The 21783-nt window shown below is 44.0% G+C and overlaps 1 protein-coding gene across 1 annotated transcript in view; it reads left to right on the forward strand.

The window, feature by feature from the left end:
- The first annotated feature begins 2763 nt into the window (after window positions 1–2763).
- Window positions 2764–21783, forward strand: part of ADGRA3 (adhesion G protein-coupled receptor A3) — a 136158-nt gene continuing 117138 nt past the window's right edge. Inside the window, exon 1 of the mRNA XM_047856507.1 lies at window positions 2764–3008. Within this exon, the coding sequence (XP_047712463.1) occupies window positions 2764–3008 (245 nt within the window). The remainder of the gene's footprint in view (window positions 3009–21783) is intronic.

Here is a 21783-nt window from a genome sequence, read left to right on the forward strand (position 1 = left end):
CCCCCACTTGAGATTCTTTTTCTTAAATTCTATACTTTATATAACTTTTTCAACTGCAGTGAACAGAGGCTATGTACCAAATTGATGTTAGTGCTTGTGGCAAATTTCAAAATAGACTTGCACATTTATTTCAACTATAGACTGACATAAAGTATGTGAAAATATGCACAGATTCTAAGTTCAAATGACAATTTGTAGCTATGACAATAGTAACATGACTATTAAAAACTTCCATTTTGCCACAGTAAGAAGTATTTAATTTTTTTATGTTTATTTATTTATTTTTGAGAGAGAGAAAGAGAGAGAGAGAATCCCAAGCAGGCTGTGTGCTGTTGCTGTCGACCCCACAAACCTTGAGATCATGACCTGAGCTGAAATCGAGATTCAGATGTTTACCTGATTGAGTCACCCAGGTGCCCTAAGAAGTTTTTACTTTTATAAAGAAAAGGGATGATGATGATAATATCTTTGTTACTGGATAATAGTTCTTTATATAAATTCAAAAGAAATGTAAACAATTTTGCCTACTTAACACAGAGGCTTTTTTTTTTCTTTGCCTTCTAGCTGATTTACAGATTGAAAGCTACTTCATGCTGATGATGAGCTGCCACTTTTTGTAGCCATCAGTGTGGAGATCTGCATTGTTCAATGTCACCTGCCACTTTTTGTAGCCATCAGTGTGGAGATCTGCATTGTTCAATGGAGTAGCCATTCGGCACCTTGGGCTATTTAAACTCAAATTTAAATTAATTAAAATTAAACAAAATGAAAAATTATCTTACCCCACACAGGCTCCATATCACGTGTTAAACACCCACTTGCAGCTGCCATATTGGACAACACAGACCTAGAATATTTCTATCACATAATGTACTAGTAGCAATGGATACTGTTGGGTTTATATGGTTGAATCTCAAAAAATGTTGGTCAGATGAAGTGCTATTCAAACACGACTGCAAGACTGTATGTTATATCATTTATTTCCAATGAGAAAGTTCTAGCCATAGATTTCTGGGAATTGGTCCCTGGGATAAACTCTGCAGGGGCCCCAGACCCAGACAAGAAAAGCCCCGGGTTCTGCATTTTAGAGGCCACCGTTTTAGCTCACCTCCCCAAAGGGAAAAATTCCCCAAGACCAACGGATGTGTTCCCCAAGAGCCTGTGTCCCCTTCCTGATTGTAGACCTTGTCCAAGGTACCCAGAATCCTTCAATTCACTGATCAAAAATTCCCAAGGCTACTTCCAGGTGCTCAGCAGGCTCTCTCCAGAATTGTCCTCCCAAGGGAAGACCAAACAACTGATGTGGGCACTGCTACACCAAGGGGTGCCTGTTTGAGGGTGTGGACAGAGCTTGGTTGAATGGGCTCCGGTATCCATACACGTGCAGAAAGCCCGCTTGTTTATGAATGGAGCTGGCACAGGAAGCAAAGGGTGTGGAAGTGCGTAGGCCAAGGGCTGGGGGTCTGGCTCTTTCCTACCCGCCATGTTTCAGGGTGGAACTGAAGGCCTCTGAGATCTCTGTACACACACCTGGCCTTGTGGGTTGTTATTAAGGTATGTTTCTCAAGGTAAGAGAATAGATTATATTTAGTTAGCTTGACATATTTCTTGTAAATATTTAAACATAGAGTATTTAAACATAGAGTATGTTAGCCCTTGCAAATATTAGGGTGGGGTTGGCAGCCCCACATCGTAGAGTGATGGATTCAGCTGGGGTTTCTTGACTAGTTTGGTCACTATTGCTCTAACTGGTTACATCTAACTGGTTGCTGTAAGTGGAAAATTTCTTTCAAAAGGCTTTTGGTCAGGCGGGACCCCGATGCATCCTTTCCAGGGTTCACAGCTGGAGTTGCTGAAGGCCAGAAACAGCTTCTGAGAGTCCCCGGACCAGGAGGGGAGCCTGTTTCTTGCTCTGGGGCATTTGGGACAAATGAGGCTACCGTGTGCCAAGAGAAGGCGTGAAATCCCTTGGGGGGGGCGGGGATGAGGTGGGAACGTATACTCGGTTTGGGGGCCCTTGCCCTTTCCTTTCTTTTTCGGAGGAAATACAGCGCTTCTCGTCTCCCTCGCTCCACGTTCCCGGCCGGGGCTCCTCGGGCGGAATGGGCGGCCTCCAGGGGCGCACAGGGCGGCTTTGTCTGCAGGGCGGCCGAGGGAATCCAGCAAGAGAGTGGCTACCGTGCCTGGAGTTTGGACGAGAACTTTCTTCCGCCCTCTCCACGAGTTACCGGACTCTCGCGGGGCGCTCACAACTGCTGCCCGGAGGTCGAGGCCGGGGGCCGGGCGTGCACCGGGTCGGGGGTCGGGTCCCGGACCAGGGCGGGCGGCGCAGATCCCGGAGCACGCTCTTCCTAACCCGAGCCGCAAGCGGCGGGAGGCGCGAGGAGGAGGTGGAGGGAAGGAGGGGGAGGAGGACGGGAGGAGGGGAAGGGGCGGTGGCGGCGGCCGCGGGCGGGGAGGAGCCGCCGCGGGCAGTGGCCGGGGGAGGCGGCGGCGGCAGCGAGGGAGGAGGAGGAGGCGGCGCTCCGGCCGGGCCAGAGAGCAGCGCTGGGACCCGCGCGGCCGTGACCCCGCGGTTCCCCGGACGCCGAGCGCGGCCGCAGCGGACAAAGGAGCATGTTGGCGCCGAGGAGGGCCCGTCCTCCGGCCGCCATGAGGCTCCGGGCGCCGCCGGGCCCGCGCCGCGCCCCCGCCCGCCCGGGCGCCGGGCCGGCCCGCTAGGCCAGCCCGCCGCCGCTCGGCCCGCAGGCCCCGGCGCGCAGCATGGAGCCGCCCGGGCGCCGGCGGGGCCGCGCGCCGCCGCCGCCGCTGCTGCTGCCGTTCGCGCTGCTCGCGCTGCTGGGAGGCGGCGGCTGCGCCGCGGCGCTGCCCCCCGGCTGCAAGCACGACGGGCGGCCCCGAGGGGCCGGCAGGGCGGCGGGCGCCGCCGAGGGCAAGGTGGTGTGCAGCAGCCTGGAGCTCGCGCAGGTCTTGCCCCCCGACACGCTGCCCAACCGCACGGTCACCCTGTGAGTAGCCCTCGCCTCGGGTCCCCTCCCTGGGGCGCTTTCTCGTCGGGCCGCCTCTCTCTGCGCAACTTTGGAGAGGGGTGCTGCCGGCACCCACGCGCCTTTGTGTGAATGAAGCTGCAGGCAGGGATGGCGCTGGGGGGGTTGGCTTGGCAGGGGCGCGTTTCGGAGAAGGCAAGTGAATCCGCCCCGGAGCCGCTTTCCAGTTCCGCTAGTTTGCAAAGTAAAAGTTTTCGGGTTCCCTGGCGCGCCCCGCGCTGTCCCGGCGCAGCGCTTCTGTGGCTGCGCGGTGCCACGTGAGGATGCAAGTAAACATGCAGTCGGCAAAGTTGTAGATGGCCCATCCTTTGCTTGGGCTTCCAGAAAACACGGTGCTCCGTAGAAGGGCCGGTCCTTCAGCTTTTCTGCACATTAACTTACACTTCCATGCGGTTTGCATGAATAGTTTGCAGAATACCAAAACAACACTGGGACTTTGAACGCCTGTGTGTACAATCCCCTAACCCCCAGACCGTTTCCTTGCCTTTCGCTCCCTTAGTTTTATCACACAGTAAAAGAACACCTTTTGAAATGGAGTTGTTTGTTATTAAGGGCGTGAAATACATTTGAGACGAACCGTGCACCTTCCAGCCCGGGTTTCATGTGTTTGCGCGCTCATACTTAAAAACCCGAGAATTTTGGAATTGAAAACTGGGTTTGTTGAGCCTCCCATGTCGAGGCACTTGATATTTGAGTTTCCGACCTGAAAGGAGGAGTTTTTGGTCTCAGGACTCCATTTGTGCTCAGATACACGGTCCCAGTTTTGCAGGCGTGGTTCTGCCCATGCTAGCTGGACAGTTGGAATCTTGACTTGATTTTCTGAACGATGAATTGGCTTGGAAAAGTTCAAGTATTTCTAAGGGATATTTTGTCGAACTGAAACGTGAGCTTCTCTGTCCCGTGTTCCTCTCCGTTCTTTTGGTTCGTTTCCTAAAAAAGAATCAAGGCTACCACTGTAAAAACAGGAAGGCAGGGGGAATAGCATGATTTATGAAAAGCTTGAAGTACGATTTTTAATTTAACCCAAATTAAGCAGGAGGCTAGGGGTAAGAGAAGTATAAACCTCATTACAAAAACCTTTGTTCTTCCATTTCCATTTGTTTGAATTAAGAAAGGCTTAACACAGGGAAAATGTGTTTTTGTCTATGGAGGCATGAAAATGGATAAAATAGTTTTCTTTGACTCGTTTACTGACCGTTTGGTAGTGGCAGCAGCTGTATTTATTTATTTCTTACCCAGATTCTTTGAAGTGGAAATTTTGGGATGGGACCTTTAATTACAGCCTTGAGTCAAGCAGCGAAAACCCCATGTAGGAGATATCCCTTTATAACTTTGCGGAAATAAGTCATCATACATTTGGGTTCTGAATCGGTGGTGCTCCAGCTGATTCAAGTTTAGGTCGAGTTTTTCAGAATGTCAACAGTTTCAGCTGTATTAAGTCAGCTATTTGTAAGTTGTTTTAGTTTTGCAGAAAAAAAAAGATGGTGTCATAGAAAATGACTTTTCAGCACATTATCAGTTAAGCTGTTTCAAAGAATTCTTAGTGCCTTTAAAATGTCATAATTTTTTAAAACGTTTATTTAGTTTTGAGAGAGAGAGCATGAGCCCTAGTGGGGGAGGGGCAGAGAGAGAGGGAGACAGAGGATCCAAAGCGGGCTCCCATGCGTGCAGGAAAGAGCCCGATGTGGGGCTCCAACTCGCAAACTGTGAGATCATGGCCTGAGCTGAAGTCGGACGATTAACCAACTGAGCCACCCAGGCGCCCCTACGATGTCCTATTAATCCAATATTTTTTGCACCTGAAACCTCTTTAGATGAAAATAATAGAATGTAGTGAATGGGGAGAAATTATAATTCACTTAAAAATCAGCTAATGTTGTGGATTACGTTGGTTCAAGTTATATCGGACCAGTTCCCTTATTTTGCTAGGGAATACATCAGAGAGTCCTGGAGGGATAAGTGACTTGCCCAAGTTCCATAGTGATTGAGCATCAGGGTCAATGTCCCAGATTCCTGATGTGCAGTTCAGATGCTTTCTTAATTGCCCCCCCCCCCCCCCACCAAGGCTTTCATCATCTTATTAGTTCAACAGGTGTGTGTGTGTGTGTGTGTGTGTGTGTGTTTTGTTGTTTTTGAGTGTTTCCTAGGTAGTGGCAGCATGTTGAGGTTTAGACTAGGTGTTAATTTCCTCCGGGTGTGGCAAATTACCACACATTGGGTGGCATAAAACCAACAAATTTCTTTTCTTACAATTCTGGGAGCTGGAAGTTGCAAGTCAAGGAGTCAGTAGAGCTATGTCTTCTCCGGAAGGGTCTTCTGACTTTTCTTGGATTGTGCCACCCCAGTGCCAATCTCTGCCCCTGTCTTCATGTCGCTTCTTTCCGGGGTGTCTCTGTGTTTCACATACTGCCCCTTCTCTTGTAAGGACACCAGTCATTGAATTTAGGGTCCACCCTAAGTCCAGGATGATCTCATCCAAGGATATGGAACTTAATTACATTGCAAAGACCCTCTTTTCAAATAAGATCACTTTCAGGGGTACCAGGGGTTTAGAGCTTTGGACCTCTTTTGAGGGCATACTATTGAACTCACTACAGAATATAAATAAAGCATGGTGTTTCTTTAGGAACACACAGGCAGTAGGAGAGAAATATTCATGAATTCACAACAGTATGGTAAATGCTCTAATCCTGGAGTGTACATGTAGTAAAAGGAACCCAGAGGAGGGCAACCAAAGCCCCCTTGGGACATAGTTGGTGGGATCCAGGATCTGAGGATCCTGAGCCAATTCAAGAAGGATGAGATGGATACCTGTGAATGAAAAAGGTGATGAGATGAGGGGGAAGAAATGCGGGGTTGGTCTGTGGTAGACTCCCTACTTCCCACCCCATGCCCATGGGCTTGGAGGGTGCAGTGTTGGCTTGCTATGCGGTGCAGTTTATATTGCTGGATGTCAAGGGCAAGTGTCTACTCCCTGGAGTGGTCCAAGGGGAGCCCGAATGTGCCTGGTCAAGGACAGACCGGCTTTCTGGTTCTGGTTTGAGTTTTAATTCCTTAGGTGTGGCCAACCATTTTCAGCTGCTGCAAGGAAATTTGATGGGGCTTGCAAGGATAGCAAGGATAGGATAGAATTTTTTTCTTTTTTTAAATAATGAAAAATAAGGTAATTTCTGCCTTGGGGAATGAACTAGGCTTCACCATAGCCAAGAGCTCAGACCCTTCAGCTATCTTCGTGAACAACATCTATTTTCATAGCCTTGGTTATGGAGAGGTCCAGCAGAAACCCTGCGCGTGACCACACTTGTTTCATGTGTCGTGTAGTCTTTTGTATTAATGGAGTAAATTGCATTTATTATTTACAGCCAGATTGAATTAAAATTTGACTTTTAATGTTTTTGTTGGAAATATATATTACTATTTTTTAAAAATGTTTGTTTAGTTTTGAGAGACTGCAAGGGGGGGAGGGACGGAGAGAGGAGGACAGAAGATCGTTCTGAAGCTGGCTCTGCATTGACAGGCTGGCAGCTGCAAGCCCGATGTGGGGCTCCAGCTCCCTAACCTGGAGATCATGACCTGACCTAAAAGTTGGATGTTCAACCAACTGAGCCACCCAGGTGCCCTGAAATATAAGTTATTAACTTTATTCCTGTCTTATTTGATATTTTAAGTTTTAAAAATAATGAGGACTTCAGTTATAGAAAGTTTTACAAATTTACCTTGCTTTTCAGATTTTTTTTCCCATAATGCTACATGGAAATTCTAGGTAATTTTTTTTTTTTTTTTTAATTTATGATTTGTCATGAATCGTACCTTAGGGACAATGTCTAGATGTTTCTCAGACTTTTTAAAACAATCAGATAATGCAGAAGGTTTGGTTTTTAGTTTACAAAATGTTTGTTTTTTGCTATCAAAGACCTGATTACAGACATCAACCAGTGTGCCCAGCTCAGTGTCAGGGAGACAAAAAGGAATGCTGTATTGTTTTGAAACCTAAACCTGGTTGGAAGAAAGGATTTGCACAAAAGCAGCATTTAGGGAACAATTGCAGACTGTCTGTAATTAAGTAATAAATCCTGTACTGCCAACTGTTTAAATGCTTTAGGAAGTCTGAAAAGATTGGAGATCAGTTGGGGCTGCGGACGCCCTGGGAGATTTTCTGTTTTCCTGGAGAAGTTTGGACTTGAGCAAGGCCTGAGGGAAGGGAAAGATTGGATTTTGTGCGGGCATCGGGGAGTTACTGACAGGGGTGGGGACGGAGTGGTTCTACTGAAGCAGGGAGGTGGTTTTCAGAACCACTGGTCTGTACCAGGTATGTAATACCCAGGTGTGGTGGAGGTCAAGTTAGAGTAGGGGAGCATGTGCAGGTGGGGAGGAGGAGGCGGGGCTGTGGCCCAGGCAGAAGCTCCCTGGAGCAGTGGCGGAGCCTGGTGAAGTGGGGGACGCAGAGGGGGGAGCATGCGGTCGTAGAAGCCAAGGCACGTTCAGGTTTGAAGGAAGGAATGGGTGCCCGTGTTGAGAGATGCTGGGGAATCAGGACCAGGAAGGCCAACGGGCTGAGCACTGGATTGGCCTGCTTGGCGCTTTGGTGCCCTCTGGGGGTCGGAGGCCACGAAGGGAGGTTGGGGCGGCTTCAAGGGAGAAGGGGGTGAGTGAGGATGGTGGTGGTAGCATCTAGACGAGGAAGAATTTCGGTGAAAAGGAAGGTTTCTTAGGAGCAAAGGACCATGAGAGCACATCGGAGTAAGCTGGACAGTAACTTGGGTGTGGGGCACACGGTGGATGGAAGATGAGATGAGCTAAGCGTAGGCACAGGGTTTTGCTGGCAACAGGCACTGTTTGTTCTCGAAGAAGGCAGTGGTGAGGCAGGAGGGCTTTGGGAGTGCAGGTGGGTTGAAGTGGGGCTTCTTTTATGTTCCCATAGATGTGGAGGCAGGGTGAGGGAGGAAGGAGAAACAGGAGGCTGGCCTTTGGAAGCTGGGAGAGCTCTCTCGCTCGCTGGGGATTGTAGAAAAGTTAGCAGAGTGGAGTTGTGTCCTTTTCTGCCTTGTGATCAAATTCGAAGGCACATAGATGACCACAGTTCTTTCTCTAGTCGCATTCAGCCCAGAGGTGTAAATAGTTGGGATTGGCTCGGCTGCTTCTTGCCAGGGCAGTGCCACAGAGTGAGAGAGGCATAGGCTGTGGCCTGAAGTTCTGTGTGTCAAGGGTTAGGTTTTTATCTTTGAATTCGAAGCCATCCAAACCTCTTGTAGCCTTATTTCCCAGTACTTGGCACCAATTATATTTTCTTCACATGCATATCAGTTGAGGCACTGTTAATACTGTAGGCACTCGGCTGGGTGCTAGGGGTGTTCAGGGATAACGTAAGACGTGATTCTTTCGTCTAAGGATCAGTGCTATGTGCAAAGTCTCTGCGTAACCCAAGTGTGCCTCTCATTGTCCCCTGACTTGGTTTCCTGTGCATCAAGGGTAAGTCTGTCGCTCTTGCCTGGAAATCCTATTCTGGTAAATGCTGGGTCCTTCACAATCCAGCTCAGCTGCTGTGAGCTTTTTTGTCACCCTTCTGGCTTTGGATCCGTCCCTTCTCTGAAGCAAGGTAGTGCTTAACTAACTGTGCTCCCATATCGCTCTGTGACACTTTATATGACACTTGCTCTCGTAAAGCACGTACCCCTGAAGGGAAGGACTGGGAAACCTGTCTTAATACCGTGCCTGGACTGTGGGGTGCGAATTGTTCTTAATGGTCATGAGTCATACTGGCAAAGATAATACTGTATATGTGGTACGACAAAAGGACAGTGGAGGGATGGAAGAGGGATGCGAATTCAGATTTTCACCCTATTATAGCAAATGAGAACACTTATTTATTTATTTTTAGTTTTTTTTTTTAATGTTTTATTTATTTTTGAGGGACAGAGCGTGAGTGGGGGAGGGGCAGAGAGAGAGGGAGACACAGAATCCGAAGCAGGCTCCAGGCTCCCAGCTGTCAGCACAGAGCCCAACGCTGGGCCCAAACCCACGAACTGTGAGATCATGGCCTGAACCAAAGTCAGACGCTTAACCAACGCAGCCACCCAGGGGCCCTGAGAATACTTATTTACTTAGGTCCGCGTTTCATGGCCGTAGGATCCCCAGTTCAAGAAGGGTATGTGAAATTTGTTTACAGTTACATTTGACATAAGTGATCTTATGTGTCTGGTGACTGCACACATAAGGCAGTGTGGTGGCAAGTTGCTCAGAAATAGTGCAGAATTTTGGGCAGACTTAGGCGTTTGGTCCATGAACGCAAACCTTAAGTTTTTTTCCAATAGGATGGGAAGCTTTTACATGATCCAGACTCTGAATCTTGTTGCTTCTTGCCTGCTTGGAGCGCTCCAGCATCAGGAGTGTGTGAGAGAGGTTGGTGGGTTTGGCAACAAACCAGAAATTAAAATACCAGGAACAAAAGAGCACAGGAATGTTTGGAGATCCTTGTCCCAGTTCATCCACTTTTCCCAGGAGCCTGTAAAGATGGTTTTAAAAAACAGACAAAAACAAAAACAAAAACAAAACACACCAAAAAACAAAACAAAACAACCCCCCCCCCCAAAAAAAAACCCAGAAGTAAAAGCTCTCGGAAAGTCAGAAAATGACAGTGTGAAGTTTTAGTGTATGTAATCAGTGATTTATTACTATTATTCTTTGCTATTTAGCTGCCTGTCTGAAAGCCATTGTTTTCTGTATTGGCTGCATTCCTGTGGAGGGGTCTTCAATCCAGAAGACACAGCTAATTTATTGTTGGGTGAACATTTTCCTTGTAAATAGGCAAAAATTAGGATACGGAGCTCTTTTACATTTTAGTAGCTTGTTAAGTCAGTTTTTGCAAAGGTAAGGAAGCTATAGATGCAGGCTTGCTCAATGAGTTTTTAATTGTTGCCAGACTAAATTTATTTTAAAACTTAATGTAATTTTCATGCTTTGTGGTTTAGCTTGCATTAATGTTCCTGTGCAATTTTAGTCTGAGGAGAGAGTTTTAGAGAAAGTAAGCATCTTCTCCCAAGGTTTTTTTTTTTTTTTTCTTTTCATGACTAAACTTTTCAGAAATTTCTGGTAGGGGAATATCCTGCGTGTTGGTGTGGGGTGAACAGAGATGGAGTGGGCATCTCACAGAAGGCCACTTTTCAGTAGCATGCTGAGTACATGGCAGATATTGGGCTGTTCACCCAGGGAAGCATTTCTTGTCCTCAATTCCCTCCTGCTCAGGGTCTGAAGGGAACAAAAGGAAAGTTTAGGGATTGGTGTAAGAAGTCTGCAGAACAAACCCTCTCCCCAGTGCTCTGGTCTTCCTTCTTTTTCCTTTCTGTAAGTTGCAAGCCCAGGCTTAAATCTGTGCATTTCCCCATACAGCGGGGTCTGTCCAAAGACCCAAATCTACTTTTGATGTTTACTGTTCTGTACTGGCATTTTTTTTTAAGTTGATTCTAGTATCCAACTTTAATAAATTTACCACATATTCTTTCTTTTTTTTCAACATGTTTGTTTATTTTGAGAGAGAGAGAGAGAGAGAGAGCGAGCGAGCACAAGTAGGGAGAGGGACAGAGAGGGGGAGAGAATCTTAAGCAGGCTCCATGCTGAGCACGGAGCCTAATGTGGGGCTCAATCCCACAACCCTGGGATCATGACCTGAGCCGTAATCAAGAGTTGGATGCTCTATTGACTAGCCACCCAGGTGCCTCTTGACCACCTTTTCTTATGGCAGTGAATATTTGGGTTTCATTATTCATTTCGTTGGTTTAAAAATACAAAGAAAACTATGTAAATTGTATATAGGAAGAAATTATGTTCCCTAGTGAACTGTAATCTTATAAATCTTTAATAAAAGGGAAGGTTAAAAAAAAGTTCCTTGAGATCAAAACTGGGAAAGAAAAGGAAAAACAGTCTTTCAGATGACATGATCTTGTTTTGAAGAGACCTAAAATGGGATTTGATATTTGCAGAAGTAATGTATTTTTTTTAATTGATGTATAGTTTCTATACAATGTTATCAGTTTCAGGTGTACAACATAGTGATTAGACAATTCTATACATTATGCAGTGTTCCCCACAGTCACCATCTGTCACCATTCAAACTTATTACAATATTATTGATTATATTCCCTATGCTGTACTTTTTACCCATGTAACATTTTATACCCAGAAGTATGTACTTCTGAATCCTTCTCACCTGTTCTGCCCCTCCTTCCTTTGGCAACCACTAGTTCTCTGTATTTATGAGTTTGTTTCTGTGTTTTGTTCATTTCTTTCTTTAGATACCACATAGAAGTGAAATCATATAGTATTTGTCTTTCTCTGTCTTATGTCACTTAGCATAATGCCCTCTAGATCCATCCATGTTGTTGCAAATGGCAAAATGTTATTCTTTCTATGGCTGGGTAATACTTTATGGTTTATACCACATCTTCTTTATCCATTCATTTGTTGGTGGACGCTCAAGTTGTTTCCATGTCTTGGCTATTGTAAATAATGCTACAGTTAATATAGAGGTACATATATCTTTTTGAATTAGTGTTTTTGTTTTCTTTGGGTAGATACCCAGCAGTGGAATTACTGGATTATATGGAATTTCTAGTTTTAATTTTTTGAGGAGCCTCCTAGTGCTTTCCATAGTGGCTGCACCAGTTTACATTCCTACCAATAGTGGAAAAGGATTCTCTTTTCTCCCCTTCCTTGCCAGCACTCACTGTTTCTTGTCTTTTGATACTAGCCCTTCTGACAGGTGTGAGGTGACATCTCATTGTGGTTTTGACTGCATTTCTTTGAGGACTAGTGATGTGGAGCATCTTCTTGTGTGTTGGTCTGTTCAGGTTCTCTGTCCATTTTTAATCAAATTATTAGGTTTTTTTGTTTTTGTTTTTGGTATTGAGTTGTGTGAGTTTGTTATACATTTTGGATATTAACCCCTTATTGGATATATAATTGGCAAATATTCCTCTCATTCATTAGGTTACCTTTTCACTTTGTAGATGGTCTCCTTTGCTGTACAAAAGCTTTTTAATTTGATGTAGTCCCAATGGTTTATTTTTGCTTTTATTTCCCTTGCCTGAAGAGACATATCCAGAAAGACATTACTAAGGCCATTGTCCAAGAGATTATGGCCCATGGTTTCTTTTAGGAATTTTATGCTTTCAGGTCTTACATTTAGATTTTTAATCCATTTTGAGTTAATTTTGCATTTGGTGTAAGAAAGTGGCCCAGTTTAATTCTTTCACATGTATCTGTCCAGTTTCCTCAACATTTATTGAAAAGTCTTCTCCCCATTGTATATTGTTGCCCCCTTTGTTGTAGATTAATTGAGCATATAAACATGGGTTTATTTCTGAGTTCTCTTTTCTGTTCCATTGATCTATGTGTATTTTTGTGTTAGTATCCTACTGTTTTTATTACCATAGCTTTGTAGTATACTTTTTCTAAAAAACATTCTAGTGTAATTAAAATACAGTATTATATTAGTTTCAGGTGTTCAGTATAGTGAATCAACAATTCTGCACATTACTAAGGGCTCATCACGGTAAGTGTAGTTTTAAAATCGTTTTAAGGGGCGCCTGGGTGGCTCTGTTGGTTGAGCGCCGACTTCGGCTCAGGTCATGATCTCGCGGTCCGTGAGTTCGATCCCCGCGTCAGGCTCTGTGCTGACCGCTCAGAGCCTGGAGCCTGTTTCAGATTCTGTGTCTCCCTCTCTCTGACCCTCCCCCGTTCATGCTCTGTCTCTCTCTGTCTCAAAAATAAACATAAAAAAAAATCGTTTTAAAATCATTCTCAATCTGGTATGTGATGCCTACATCTTTGTCCTTTTTTTTCTCAAGATGCTTTGGTTATCTGGGGTATTTTATGGTTTTGTACAAATTATATGATTATTCTAGTTGTGTGAAAAGTATTATTGGTATATATATGTATTTTTTTTTTTTAAGTCTGTTTATTTTGAGAGAGACAGAGACAGCATGAGTGGGGAAGGGGCAGGGAGAGAGGGAGAGAGAGAATCCCAAACAGGTTCCATGCTGCCGGCACAGAGCCTGATGCGGGGCTGGAATTCATGAAGCCATGAGATCAGGACCTGAGCTGAAACCAAGAGTCAGATGCTTAACTGACTGAACCACCCTGGTGCCCCCTGTTGGTATTTTGATAGGGATTGCTTTGAAACTGTAGATTGCTTTGGACTGTATGAACATCTAACAATATTAATTCTTCCAATCTGTGAATGTGGAATTATCTTCCCATTTGTGTCCTCTTCATCAATGTCTTACAGTTTTCAGATTACAGAAGTTTTATCCCCTTGGTTAAATTTATTCTTTGGAATTCTTTTTGCTGCAGTTGTAAAAAGGATTTCTTTCTCTTCTCTGTTACTTCATTATTAGTGTATAGAAATGTAACAGATACCTGTATGATAATTTTGTATTCTGCAACTTTACTGAATTTATTAGTTCCAATTTACTATTGGTAAAGTCTTTGGGACTTTTTCTGTATAATATGTCATCTGCAAATAATGACAGTTTTATTTTTTCCCTACCAGTTTGGATGCCTTTTATTTCTTATCTGATTTCTGTGGCTAAGACTTCCAGGATTATGTTGAATAAAATTGTAAGAGTCACCTCAGTGTCTTGTTCCTGACTTTAGAGGCAAAGCTTTCTGTTCATCATTGTGGGTTTGTCATTATATTAATATTTATTATGTATCTGTATTATATATATATATATATATATATATATATATATACATATATATACACATATACATACACACACACACACCCCTATGTATAAATAAAATAGGCTGTGGGCCTCTATTATATTGAGGGATGTTCCCTGTAAACCCACTTTGTTAAGAGTTTTTATCATGAATGGATATTGTACTTTGTCAAATGCTTTTTCTGCATCCACTGAGATGTTTTGATTTTTGTCATTCATTTTGTTAATGTGTATCATGTTGATCTTGTGGATATTGAACCATCTTTGCATTCCTGGAATATATCCCACCGGATTGTGGTGAATGATCCTTTTAATGTATTGTTGAATTCAGTTTGTTGGTATTTTGTTGATTTTTGCACATATGTTCATCAAGGATTTTGGCCTGTACTTTACTTTTCTTTTCTCTTTTTTGTAATGTCTTTCTTTGGTTTTGGTACCAGGATAATGCTGAACTTGAAGAATGCATTTGGAAGCTTTCCTTACTCTTCTAATTTTAGGAATAGTGTGGGAAGGATAGTTGTTAACTCTTTAAATGTTTGGTAGCATTCACCTGTGAAGCTGTTTGATCCTGAATGTTTATTGGGAGTTTTTTAATTATATATTCAATTTTGTTACTAGTACTCTGTTTAGATTTTCTGTGTTAGAAGATTGTATGTTTCTAGGAATTTATCCATTTCTCCTAGGTTGTCCAGTTTGGCATTTAATGTTTTTGCAGTCATCTCTTACAGTTCTTTATATTTCTATGATGTCAGTTGTTACTTCTCTTTGATATCTGATTTTATTATTTATGTCCTCTTTTTTTCTTGATGAGTCTTGCTAAAGGTTTATCAATTTTATCTTTTCACAGAACTAGGATTTTGGTTTCATTGATCTTTTCTATTGTTGCTTTTGGAATCCTTTATTTCTGGTCTGGTCTTTATTACTTCCTTTCTTCTAACTTTGGGCTTCTTTTTTTTCCCTCTCTAGTTCCTTTAGGTGCAAGTTTGGATTTATTTGAGATTTTTTCCTGTTTCTTGAGGTGGACCTGTATCCCTGTAAGCTCCCCTATTAGACTGCTTTTGCTATGTCCCGAAGATTTCGGTGGATCATTGTGTTGCCGCCTTCATTTGTCTCCAACTCTTCTTGGATTTCGTCTTTGATTTCTTTGACGCATTGGTTATTTAGTAGCATGTGGTTTAGTTCTAGTGGCATTTCTGATGATTCCCATCCTGTTTTTAAAAATGGCTTGCTTTTGCATTCATTCAACAAAGTTATTCACTGCCTACTCTGTTGTAGACTTAGGTGGGTTTCTGTGACTTTTTATCTCTGGGCATGACTTTTTCTTTGGCCATCAGACCAGTTTTATCCTAGTCCTGTATGCTTGTATCCCTTTCTGGAACTCCATTTCTTGCCCTTAAGCTGTCCAGTATCTCTCCTACCAGACTTGACCACTGGCTCTTTGTGATGTGATTTAACTTGCATCTCCCTCCATTGCTGTGCTCTGCTAAGAGAGCTAGAGATGGCAGGGGTGGAAGGCGGGAGTGGGGGGTAACAGGTGGATTTGTAGAAATTCTTACAGGCATTTCTAAGGGAAATTTGTAAGACTGGCTTAGGAAAACCTTGTGAGAGGGGCTCATAGACCTTTTTGTTCAGTGACCACCATTGTTTTCCCTCACGTCCACCTGCCAGGTGCAAAACCTTTCCAAACCTAGTGTGTCTCACATCTCTTGTGGTACATAATCACTTCCATTATTTATAGCGATTCTTTCCAAGAACTTTCATGCCATGACCTGTATAGGTAGTGATGATGTTTGTGTGAATGATGCCCCAGGCTCTGCATCCCAGCCCCAGGGGTTGAGGGGAGCAGTTCTCTCAGCTTTCCTGCGATCTGGTCGGTGGATTTTTTTGTTGAGGTTTTTCAACCTTGCATTGAGTCACCTGGGAGCATTACAAGTTCAGATGCCTGGGCCACAGACCTCTGTCTGATTGAATTGTTCCAGAATGAGGCCTAGATGTTGGTATTTTTCACACCTCTGCAGGCAAGTCTGATGTCACCTGGGTTGAGAACTTGTTGTCTAGTAGCCTAGCGACCTGAGGGTTAACCATCTTGACCAGCTGTCATCCACTGCCACAAAAGTAGAGAAAAGAATAGAGGGACACATTGGGGACAGCTGCCTCACGTGGGAGGGAGGGAGTGTTTTAAGTGGAGCAAAGATGGATGAAAATGAGGAGACATTTAGGTAGCTGAGAGCTTTAGGGGGCCTTATTCACAGGAGACAAGACAAGTGACCATTTGTAAGGTAGGGAGTGATGTGCTGCAGGTGGATTTAATGTCAGATCGTGGGTTAAGGACAGTTAGGTTGTAGCAGTATGTTGTGGCACCAAGTGAGCCGAAAGGGCCTAACAGCAGTGAGCGTTTGTCCAAACCAGTATTTAAGGGCCTGGTACTCTGGTGGAGCCCCCTGCCTGAGTGTACCTTAAACCCATTATTTTAGATTTAAAGTAGAGATTTAAATCTGGTCGTAATGCATTATTAACATAAAATGATGGAGGAATGAGGAGAGGCCTAGTTTCCCAGGTATATACCTGCTCTGGGAATTTTGGTGGGAGGGAGGTGTTACTAGTTAAAAAAAAAAAAAAGTCTTATTTTACTTTGCATTGTGATTATTAGTGAAGTTTAATATAATCTGACATGTTGGGGTGCCAGGGTGGCTTAGTCGGTTAAGTATCCAACTTGGGCTCAGATCATGATCTTGTGGTGTGTGAGTTCGAGCCCCATGTCAGGTCCTGTGCTGACAGTTCGGAGCCTGGAGCCTGCTTCGGGTATTGTGTCTCTTGCACTCTCCCCCTCCCTCCCTCTCTCCCCCTCTCTCCCTCTCTGTCTCTCTCTCAAAAATAAATAAACATTAAAAAAAATTATAAATCTGATGTGTTTACGAAACTCATTTGTGTTCGACCACCTTCTCTGTACACTTTTATTTTCTAATACCATTTTCCCCACTTGATATTCTTGAGATTTTTAGAGACCTTCTAATCATCTGATAACATTTTAAGTTAAAAAAAATTTTTTTAAGTTTATTTTGAGGGGGAGAGAGAACATGTGTGTGCATGTGGGGGAGGGGCAACGAGGAGAGACAGAATCCCCGGCAGGCTCTGTGCCATCAGTGATCAGCGCACAGCCCCTTGCGGGACTCCATCTCACAAACCGTGTGATGGATCATGACCTGAGCCGAAATCAAGAATTGGACGCTTAACCGACTGAGCCACCCAGGCTGCCCTCATCTGATAACATTTTAAAAATTATTTTCTTGCCGATTGGGTGGGACAATGGAGGCTGGACGATGGGCATCCTTGTCATATTCTTGACTTTATAAGTGACGGGCATGTTGGGCAGACCAGGACAAGAGATTTTCTGTATCCTAGGCTGTGAGCCTGAACCGGCTCTTATAGGAGGCACTTGGTAGTTGCTTTTAGCTCTTTATCAATTCAGATGACTGACCTTCCTGTTCTTAGTTTAAATAAAATATATACATCTTTTGACCCCCCCTTTCTCCGCCACCCCGATATTTTGCCTTAAGTTTAAATTACATAGTGTTTGAATTGGGCATATTTGAAATCTTTTTTTTTTTTTTTTTTTTTTTTGGTTGGTTGGTCCAACCTGCCCCTGTGGGAGTGGGGCAGGTCTACAGAATTCTATATTCTATACAAAGAAAGCTAAATTATCCAGACCCTTAGAATCTTAGAGTTCTTGCTCAACCTTTTTAGATGACAGTGCCATGAGCATAAAGGAAATCTTTTGGCATAATTGCTAGCTCTACGTGAAAAAGCGCTGCTTCCTCCCTATTTAAGAATGGTCTTTGCAGTCGAGATGTCCCTGTAAAAGAGGAATAAGCACGCCGCCTACTGAGGCTGGGGGGAAGTAGAGGAGCCCTGGCGTAATCAAAGCTCCCCAAGCCCCCTGCCTCCCACTTCCCACATCCCTAGTACAGGGAATAATGCACAGGCTGTGATTGTGAATTAAATTCACTCCCCATATGAGGACATTTCGGAATTATAATACCTAGTTCCGAATATGTGACCTGGCCTCATAGAAGGTCTAGAAGGTCTGTTCTTTTGAGGTCACAGACCCTTGGTTTGCTCCTTGCTTCAATTGTAGCACCTGGAGTACGGACTTGTATTGCACGTGCACTTCTGTGATGGCCTGTTAGTGTGGGCTGGACCAACAGGGCGTTGTAGATTGTGTTTGGGACGGCCCTTCAGTCTAAACCCTCCTTAAATTTAATCGAAGGGAACTTAGAGTGGCCTCAGAGGTGTAAGTGTGATAGAGATTCTTTAATGCAACTGTTAAAGTTTTTTTTTTTTTTTTAAGTCTGTTTGGATCTAAGTCTAATTAAATTGATTCATTTCCCATCAAGATAAGACTTAAAAGCATCCTTTGTTTTATTGTGCAATGCTTCCCAGCTTTTTTCTCACGAAGAGGCAAAGAGAAATTGACGAGTGTTGTATTCATCTCCAGGACCATGTTTAAGACAGATGTGCTTTCTATTAGATTAATCTTTTTTTTTTTTTAACCTGCCTTTTTTTTCTTTTTAAACAAGACCAAGCATAAACTCTCCCTTAATGCCCAAGACTCAACTAGAATTCTAAAGTCATTACAGTACTGTGGGCCTGCAGTTCACCTTCACAATGCCAGGCTGCTCCTTCGTTCCTTGTGACTGGGTCCCGCCTCTCGTTTGCTTGCATTAAGGCAGGCATCATACTGTGTGGAACTATTTATAATCCTCACTGTCTTACCAGATTGTGAACTCTTGATGGTGATACTTATCTCTGTATCTTCTTTTTTTTTTTTTTTTATGAAATTTATTGACAAATTGGTTTCCATACAACACCCAGTGCTCATCCCAAAAGGTGCCCTCCTCAATACCCATCACCCACCCTCTCCTCCCTCCCACCCCCCATCAACCCTCAGTTTGTTCTCAGTTTTTAACAGTCTCTTATGCTTTGGCTCTCTCCCATTCTAACCTCTTTTTTTTTTTTTTCCTTTATCTCTGTATCTTCAATGTCTCCCCCGTAAGCACTCAGTAAATCTTTGTATAAAGAACTCTCATTTTCCCCCATTGGTTTTTAAATTAAGTTTTTAAAATGTTTCTATTTTTGAGAGAGACAGTGTGGGGGAGAGACAGAGAGGGGGGGATACAGAGGAATGACGTAGGTTCTGTGCTGACACCAGAGAGCCCGGTATGGGGCTCGAACTCCTGAACAATGAGATCATGGTGGAAGTCAGAGGCTTAACTGACTGAGTCCCCTGGGCGCCCCTTCCCCAGTATTTTTTTTTTTTTTTTCCTTAAGTAGGACTGGGAACAGAATGTTGCATCATCCTTAAGAGGGATGAATCTATCATGGATAAGCTTCAGGTTCTTGAAAGCAGAATGCCCAACCTACAAGATTAGGGCTTAGACTCCCACTCTTCATTTGCTAGTGAAAAATGTCTTCCCAGATTAGTTTGTCCGCTTCCCTTCTTGATCCCACTCCCCACTACCTCTTGAGAAGCCCATCACTTACCTTTCCTGTGTTTTGAGTTTGTCTCCTACTTTGTGACGTTTCTCCTAGGCATACACCACCATGTCCTTTTCTCCTCTCCCCAAACACCCCCTTGTAGCACCATGTTGGAGGGGTCACTCTCTTCCTTCACAATACAGCTTCTCGAAAAGGGGCTTGAATCCCTTGTCTTCATCTCCTTACTCTTCATTTCAGTTTCAACCCATTACTGTCTCGTGTCTTACGGAGCCCAGCCTGAGTCCGTCTAGATGTAGACATTTTCCATTCACCACCATGTGTGTTGACTTCTGGTTCTTTGATGGCCACCACCTGTTATCAGGCTCACCTAATGATTGGATCTTGGCAGTTCACACAGTTTGCGCCATGAAGCTCTTAGGAAGAAATGGTTAGCTTGGCTGTGTGGTTTCTCTGTCAAGATAGACCACGGAGAGCCTTATGTCCTAAATAATGCTTTTTGAAGTGCTGAGAATGGGTGTCATCTGATCTGAACCCATGAGAAATAGAGATTGTCCACTTGAGATTACTGCCATTTTAAAGCACCCTAGGTACCTGTGTGACCGGAGTTTTCAGGGTTGCTTACTTAAATAAAATTATTGGAGTTCCTGCAGGGGTAAAGTTGAAACACTTACGCATCAGCTCGGCTAGAAGTTAGCAACCACAGACCGGGACGCTGAGCATAAAAACTTGGTCAGACTTTCCCTCGTTTAAGCTTTGTGACGTTCTCAGGTACTTGAGTTAACGTTTCCATCTTTTCCCATTTGAGTGATTTTTTAAACCTTTTAAATTGTGGGTGTCCTGTTGGCACTGCGTGCGCAAAGGTGAGGGGGGATTATGGAGGCCTTCTACGTGGTCCTGGTACGTTGAGTAGTACTGGATGGTGGCGCCTTTCAAACGGAAGGTGTAGGGGTCGTGCAGTCCGGGAGTACCAGGTCCCTGTTGTGCCTGGAAGACATATCTGGGAGGTGAACCTAATCTGGCCCAGTCAGGTTCCCTCTCTTTTAAACTTCTTTGTTTTGCTAATCTATGAAACTGAGCCTTAGTGGTTATATTTTATTCTGACCCTGAGGGATTAGTTTTAGTTTAGCTTAGGTTTGGTTATTTTTAGGAATGCATTTATTTTTCTGTTGGGAGGTGGCGGGATAGTAAAGTCAGTCTAGAGATTCTGGTCGTCTTGTTGTCTTTCAAGAGCATGGGAATTGGAAAACACTACCAAGCCTTCTGATGAAATTAATTTGATAGACCTGCTGCTTCCAGTTTGGATGTCGCCTAAAGATTTATGATTGAGTTACATGGTTACAAACTGTTTCTTTCTGTTGCTGGTTTAACTTTCTCCCAAAACCGGTTTGGTAATTACCAGGAAATACTGGAGAACAGGAGAACCTTAATCTGTCTATAGAGCCTTTCAGCCTTCCGAACTACCTTTATGTACAAGAACCTTTCACTGAGTTATGAGTTGTAATGACGGCCAGCATTCAGATGTTTCTCATGTACCGGGTACTGTGCAAAATGTTTCACATACCACAGCTCAATCATGAAAACCAGTTCATGAGGTTGCTGTGGTCCCGCCCTTCCCCAACATCTGACAGGTGTGCCAGCTGAAGTGTGGACAGGTAAATCGATCCTCTCAAGTTACAGGCTTTGTAGGTTTCTGGTGTCTGTGTCCTCTGGGCCTGTAATTCTCAGTATCATGTCCATAAAAGATAAAACAGACAGCTTAGGTGCTCACTTAGGCAGTGGGATTGGGGTTAAATATTTTTTTTTTTTTTTTAAATTTTTGAAATTTACTTATTTTTAGAGAGCAGGGGAGGGGCAGAGAGGGAGGGAGAGAGAGAGAATCCCAAGCAGGCTGTGCACTGTCAGCGCAGAGCCCAATGTGGGACTTGATCTCACGAACTGAGAAATCATGACCCGAGCCAAAATCAAGAGTCAGATGCTCAACCGACTAAGCCACCCAGGCGCCCTTGGGGGTTAAGTCTTTGTCGAACAAAAGATATGGGACTTCTTTACTTTGAACCATTTCTTTAGCAGTGGCTGGCTGATGAGATAACAAGGTAACTGAGAATTCTCACCTGGTGCATATTCTGTCCAAGGAACTAACTGTTGAAGGAAAGAATTTTAATGTCCTGTTTTCCTATCATCGAGTGGTTTTGGGGGGTGACTAGGGCGGTGGCACTTAGGACGGCCGTGGAGTAGTATTGATGATTAAATAATCAGTCCTTTTCTTGTCTGCATTCTTGAGGTTGGAATTGTACCCTGGAATGCTAATTGACCCTGTCTCAAGCCTGGCTGCCACGTTCAGATGAAAGGAGTGATAGCTAAGGGAAGTAGCTGCATTTGGGTAGGTTTCCACTTTTAGGGAGGGTCCACACCTACGTGTCACAGTCGCGCTGGGTAAGCAGGGCACTGGCATTCTTATTCCCTATTTGATAAGGACGACCAGAAGGAGGGTACAGAAGAAATAGCAATGAGACCGGATG

This window comes from Prionailurus viverrinus, chromosome B1, assembly GCF_022837055.1.
Source record: "Prionailurus viverrinus isolate Anna chromosome B1, UM_Priviv_1.0, whole genome shotgun sequence".
NCBI lineage: Eukaryota > Metazoa > Chordata > Mammalia > Carnivora > Felidae > Prionailurus > Prionailurus viverrinus.